This window comes from Humulus lupulus, chromosome 8 (assembly GCF_963169125.1).
Source record: "Humulus lupulus chromosome 8, drHumLupu1.1, whole genome shotgun sequence".
NCBI lineage: Eukaryota > Viridiplantae > Streptophyta > Magnoliopsida > Rosales > Cannabaceae > Humulus > Humulus lupulus.
In genome coordinates, this window is record NC_084800.1 from 166,072,001 (window position 1) to 166,078,907 (window position 6,907).

Here is a 6,907-nt window from a genome sequence, read left to right on the forward strand (position 1 = left end):
GCTCCAATATACACCGCCATATAATAAAGTTTGAATTATAATTATCCAGATATCGAAAACATGGAAGGGTACACCGATAGTCCCATTTTTAAGGAGACTACCAAAGAAGTTTTTAATACTATATTATATAATACAATCCAATATAATACTTTACAATACAATGACGTACCAAACACACTCTTAATCTCGTAATGATGATAGACATATAATGAGGATTATATTGAGAATAAATATTTTCCATAATCTTGTATTATATCATATTATATTATATTATATTGTATAGTATCATATTATATTGTATAACATATATTTATATAATATTATGTCTACAAATCTATACAACACAATTCAATTTAATACTACATAATCCAGTACAACGAAACAAACACACTTATGTGTTATTAGAATTTAGATTTTACAAGGGATACGAAACAAATCTGTCCGAAATGGGTTTCAAGTTTAAAATTCTTGAAGAAGGAGAATAATAAAAAAACTATACATAGTAAAGCCAATAATAAAATTAAAAAATAAATTTAAAATTAAAATGAAACAATTGTATTATATGTAATACAATTGAAACAATTAAGTTGAAAAAATTGTATTAAGGTAAAGTGACAAAAGTGTCTTAAAATAGTACAAAGCTAAAAATACTAAATTTAATTAAAATATATGATATTATTTTAAAATGATACAAAAATATAAGAATTTTTTTTGTGATAATGAAAATATGAGAAAATTTAATCCCATATAATTAACTTAAAATTGAAAAAAAATCATATTTATTTAGAAAAGTTAAAATTCTAAAATGAAGCCAATAAAAAAATATTTTAAAATTCAATTTATATATATATTTTTTGAGAGGAATAATTTTCTATATTAGTCATATACAAACTTTTGTTTTCAATTATAAATAAGAATTAATGTAGCGATTCATTAAAAATTTAGAATGTTCGGAGGTCGTTTTGAGAATGAATGAAAATACATGGATAAAATTATCATTAAGCCTCAAAACATTACGATGAAATGACATCATCCGGAGGAGTTTCTGTCTTTTTGGACCCCAACATTATGTTTGGTAGGAGAGAAAGACGGGTTGATAAAGAGGAGAAGAGAGAGAGAGATGGAGGTGATGATAAATTTTTTTGTTTGGCAAGAGAAATTGAAATTGAAGGAGGGAAAAGGAGAGACAAGAGGATATGAAAATTTTTCATTAATGGAAAGTTTCATACTTTTCATCTCCATATTGTTCCCAAATTACAAATATATACTCTTTTAAAACATTATTAAAAAAATAATTATATGGATAATATAATAATTTCTCATTTATCATTCCTCTAGTCCATGCTTTCTACCTAACAACTTAAAATAATTATATTCACTTTACTCCATCAAGTCTCCATTTTGCCTATTCTCCTTCCATCCTACCAAATAAGGCTGTGCAGAAACGATCTGATCCAATAACAAACCGACTGATCCAATGTCAACCGACCGCTAAAAATTGGATATCCAATCATGATTGGATTGGATCGGATGACATTTTTAAAAATCCAATATTGGATCGGTCGGTTCTTGGATGACATGTAAATCCAATGGATTCAACCGACCGATCCAATCCAATAATGATCCAATACCATCCAATTAATATTCAGATAAAAAAATATATTATATATATTTTTTTAAAGTTAAAATATATTATATTTTATTACATTTACTGTTTACCTATATTATATTTGATGTACTAAACTTTTTATTTAATTATGATGTATTATTGTAATTTTATGTTGGATTCCTACAAATTATTAAGACTTATGTTTTTATTTTTATGTTGGATTCTTACAAATTATTAAGACTTATGTTTTTAATTTTATATTAGATTTGTGTTGTAAACTTCTAAATCATTACAATTAAATATTTTTATTAATTGGATGAGTAATTAGTGTTTTTATAATTGAAATAATATATTTTTTTTAAAAAAAATCAGCCTAAATAAATGTTTTAAAAGATCGGATGGATCCGATTCGATCCAATGGATAACCAATGGATGCATCCAATAAATGGAACCGAACCGATCCAATCATCCATTGGATCGGATCGGATCGGATCGGTTGGTTCAAGATAATTAAATCGGATCGGTTCCAAAAATCCAACATCTAATTAGATGATTGGATCGGATCGAATAGGCTTAAAAACATGGGATGTGATCCATGACACCCCTACTACCAAACATATAGTGTTAAAGTAAAACCTATTTTCCGTGCCATCTTGGCAGAGTCCAACAAGTCGGTTATAACTCAAAAGGAAAAAAAATGGAGATGAGCTTGGCCTACGCAGGCTCACCTTCGAGCTCTCTCTGCCTCAACCATGGCGTCTTGCGAACCCTTTTACCCATTTCAACCTTGGAAAAAGGTTTCGGCCCCAGCAGTAGTTGCAGCCTCGGCAGTATTACTAGTGGTCATGGGGGAAGAAGAAGAGGCGTTCCGGCGATTAGGGCCATGAAAACGATGCCCTCTTCAAGGCGAACCTTGTCGAGTAATTGGGATATTAGTCAAGATTGCTTTTCGGCAACTTCAGCTCCTTCGTGGATGCCCAGATTGGAAGAGCTCGACACCACTAACATGCTTCTTCGTCAGAGAATTATCTTTTTGGGTTCTCAGGTAATTAGCTGAATTTTGGCTTGTCTTATTTTTGGTTTGTTTGTTCGATAAAGAAATGAACTATGTGAGATGAATTTTAGCTACTTGTTAATTGTATAGGTTTTTGGTATCGATTTTTAATAATTTCAATGTTAAGACATGAGAAATTTTGGTTCTTTCTCAATGATTTGAGTAAATGCCGAGGTTGGGAAATTATATTTTCTAGTTACCATTGAAGTAATTGAGTGGAATACTTGGGAGGCAGTAAACTGCAAAATTGTTAGATAGCCCATGGCCATGATTACTCGACCTAAACTCATGGGTAGTTATTGAGTGGACTTTGATGGTAGATGGTTGAAGTTCAAGTATAGGATATAGTTTGAAATTGGGGATTACTATCCGTTAGATTCAATTTGTGGTTAAAATAAACGTTCATAAATTTTTCTTTTAGGCATTTTGCTTATTATGCTTTGCAGGTTGATGATGTGACAGCAGACTTTATCATAAGCCAGCTTTTATTTCTGGATGCTGAAGATTCTAGCAAAGATATTAAGTTGTTTATCAATTCTCCTGGTGGCTCTGTTACTGCTGGTATGTTTAATAATAAGTCAATTCGCTTTAGATGGTGATGTGCTTTCTTCACTTCTTGCGGTATGTCATGTAGGTGTACTTACAAATTATAATGCACCCAATGATTCTGTTTCGGAGTTTTTATTTTCTGAGATTACATGTACAGATGTACTAATCCATACAGGAAAAAAAAGATGTATTTGAATTGTGTGTGTAAGCACTTTAATAGGTGGAAAAGGGAAATATTTTCTTTTATTTTCTTCCTTATGGCCGATTATTGATTGGTAAACGCAGCCTAAGGGACATGTTTAGAAACCATAAGCTCATAAACTAGATTTTGAGAACTCATCTTAATATGTTTGTAATTAGTCTTCATTTACTTCATTTTAGTTAGGATTATAGACGTGTTTTTTGTAAAACTTATACTTGCTTAAATGCATTTCATATTAGGAAGAATAAAGGTTTCGAATTCCAGCATTGTACTTCGAAACCTTTCTGCGGCGAATAATTATTTTTGTCCAACAATGTTCCTCAAATTATCTATGTTTGAAGTCCCTTACAATTTCAAACTGTTGGTAACTACAGAACAAAAATCTCATATATGTATATTTATCTGACTGGACTCATGAAATTGTGACTTAATTTAATAAGATTTTTTACCACAACTGGAGTTCCTTAGTTGGTCCCCAGGGAATGAAACGATAAATGTGATATGCATGGGTAGTTAAACTAATTGGGTGTATACCATTGCTGATCTAGTAATCTTAAAAGTTTCCTTGATCCATTTCTTTTGTTGTTGTTCTTCATCAGTCATTTCTATTGACATGTAGGAATGGGAATATATGATGCAATGAAACTGTGCAAGGCAGATGTTTCAACTGTTTGCCTAGGGCTTGCTGCATCAATGGGGGCATTTCTTCTTGCTTCTGGTACCAAAGGAAAGAGGTTTTGCATGCCCAATTCAAGAGTGATGATCCATCAACCTCTTGGAACGGCTGGAGGCAAAGTAAGTTCTGGTTTTCTGCCTGTTCTTTAAAACCTGATATTTGTTAAGGTTCTTTGCTTTGTGATTCTATTGTTCATTCATTCCAACATTATTACTAAGCCTTTCTTGCATAAATTCAAACCTGTTAATATTGCACAGATAATTGTGTTTCAATCTATAAATACAATACAAAACTTTCCTTCTAATGGGGACTGAAACATTGGTTTTAGAAGGACTGTGGAAGGGAGTATAGCTTTCACATGGCACGATATGAGGATATATTACTGCTTTAATGCTAAGATATAAAAAAAAAATCCTTTAGTCTGAGACTCTAAGCTATAAACTGCAAAGCAAGAAGTGAAACAGTGGAAAGTATGCCAGCATTTTATAAATAAAATTGGGGCATTTCTGCATTTGTATTTGTCATGGTTAGACTTTTGATGAGTGTTAACTGCATTTGCATTTGTCATATATCAATTTCATTGCGTTATTGCCAAACTGTACTTCATCTTGACTGAGATTTTTACTCAGCATTTAATTTTCCATAGCTCAGCTATTACTAGATTGATTTTATTACATTGTGTCATCCATAAATTTATGGTGTTGCAAGGTCACATTCTTCATAATCAGCAGGACAGGTGTGCAGATTTCCAAGCACATCCACTCATGGAGTTATTATTATTAGAGTAATTGGTAAAATTAGACGATTTTATAACATCACTTTGCAGAATGACCTTTTTGATAAAAAAAATTTGTAAGATGGTTTCTGTCTAGAAAATCCATACGGGAGCAAAATATTTTCAAAATAAGACTTGTGCAAAATGACTATAGAAGGAAAGCTATTTAGCCAAACAATCATCAAGTTTAATCTACACTTATTATTTTCAATTTGATACATGTGCTGGTGGGATTTAAGATGAAAATCTTTCTTAATTTGACATTGCAACTACATATGCTTTCAGGCATCAGAAATGGGTATACGAATTAGAGAAATGGTGTACCACAAGATTAAGCTGAACAAAATATTTTCAAGAATCACAGGGAAGCCTGAAGCACAGGTAGGACATAAAATAGAATTCTCCTTCTATCTCCTTTATAATGCCCATTTTTTTTTATTATATTTTTGAAGTTTTATTTTTTTTAATGTTCTTGGAGTAAGTCTGATATTTTGACATTTGTAGATTGAACAAGATACAGATCGTGACAATTTCATGAATGCCTGGGAAGCCAAGGATTACGGGTTGATCGATGAAGTTATAGATGATGGGAAACCAGGATTAGTTGCACCACTTTCAGATGCTGCTCCTCCACCAAAAACCCGGGTGTGGGATATGTGGAAAGTTGAAGGAAGCAGAAAAGCTAAGAAGAATTTGCCATCAGAGAATAAAATGTTGCAGAATGGAAATAATGGGGGTCCATCAGAAAAGGAAACGCCTGCTTCTGTATGATGAGTCATGTGATAACTCCTCATCCCATCACTGTTGATGCACTTCTTATTGTTCATCTTTTAAAAAAAGTCTTGTTACATGATATCTGAAGGCTTTATGAATTAATAGATAGGATTTTCAAGGTTGTTTCTTCAAGTAACCCCGTGAATTTGTTCGCTCAGAATGTGTCTTCTACTTTTCTTGGTCAAATTTGCCAGAACAAGGCGAGGCTGATGCAAATCTTTAAGGCGAGGCTTGGTAGTGATAAAATGTTGAGGTTATTATATGTTTTGCCTTAATAAACAATCTTTTTAAAAAAAAAAAAAATAAATAATAATGTGTATTGATTTTTTAATATTTTAAAAATGAAGTACAATAAAATCATAAGAAAAAACATTTTGTCATATATTTTTTGTTTCACTTTATGAAAACAGAGAACGAAAGGGTCCACTTCTCTTTGTATTTTTATTTATATTTTTGTTAAAGAAATAATAATAAATGGGTGGCTACTGGCTTCAATATTGGCGATAAATAAAAATTCTCTTTGATTTCTTCTTAACAAGAAAAGGTTTCTACTTCGTTCAAATTATTTGTTTCACATTTTACTAAAATACCTTGAAATTTTTAACACCAGTTCATAAAGAGTTCTCAGGTTCCAATTTGAGATGTCTACCTTAACTCTTCTCCTCTCACTACTAATATTCTCTTGGAAGTTATTAAAAAAAAATCATCTCCATTGTATGGTGTAAATTGTCCTAAATTTGGCAACAAAAAAAAAAAACAAAGAATCAATGTTATATTTGACCTAATATTTATAATTGAAATTCAATACACAAGTAGTAAATTAACTCAAAAATTTAATAATAATTAGGGTTTATGCAAAAATAGTCCCTTTTGTTTTGTTGAAATACTAGAATGGATTCAAAGTTTTAGGAAATTCTAAAAGGGCCATATGTTCAGTAAAACGGTAAAAAAAAAAATTTACTAGATTTTGATTTTGGTCAAATTTATTTTAAATAAGACAAATAAAACCTAAATTAATTAAATCCTAAAATTAAAATAAACCCTAAAATTACCAAAATAAAATAAAACTTGTTCTTCAGTTGATTCTTAACACCCTGATTTAAAAAAAAAATTGAATAGATAAATCCTAATTAGAACAAATCAGCCCATACACAAACCATTAAGAAATTCTCATGAAGCATCAGATCTAAACCATTAACAAATCAATCCTCGTTAGAATATTTCATGAAGCATGAGATCTAAACCGTTAAAAAATTTAAATGGAATCT

At 30.8% G+C, this 6,907-nt stretch overlaps 1 protein-coding gene across 1 annotated transcript; it reads left to right on the forward strand.

Moving 5' to 3' along the window:
* Window positions 1–2,222: 2,222 nt before the first annotated feature.
* Window positions 2,223–5,775, forward strand: LOC133798630 (ATP-dependent Clp protease proteolytic subunit 3, chloroplastic). Its single transcript, XM_062237034.1, has 5 exons — window positions 2,223–2,654; window positions 3,110–3,224; window positions 4,034–4,209; window positions 5,151–5,246; window positions 5,370–5,775. The coding sequence occupies exons 1-5, from the start codon at window positions 2,307–2,309 to the stop codon at window positions 5,634–5,636; spliced, it is 1,002 nt and encodes a 333-aa protein (XP_062093018.1). The 5' UTR covers window positions 2,223–2,306; the 3' UTR covers window positions 5,637–5,775.
* Window positions 5,776–6,907: the final 1,132 nt, after the last annotated feature.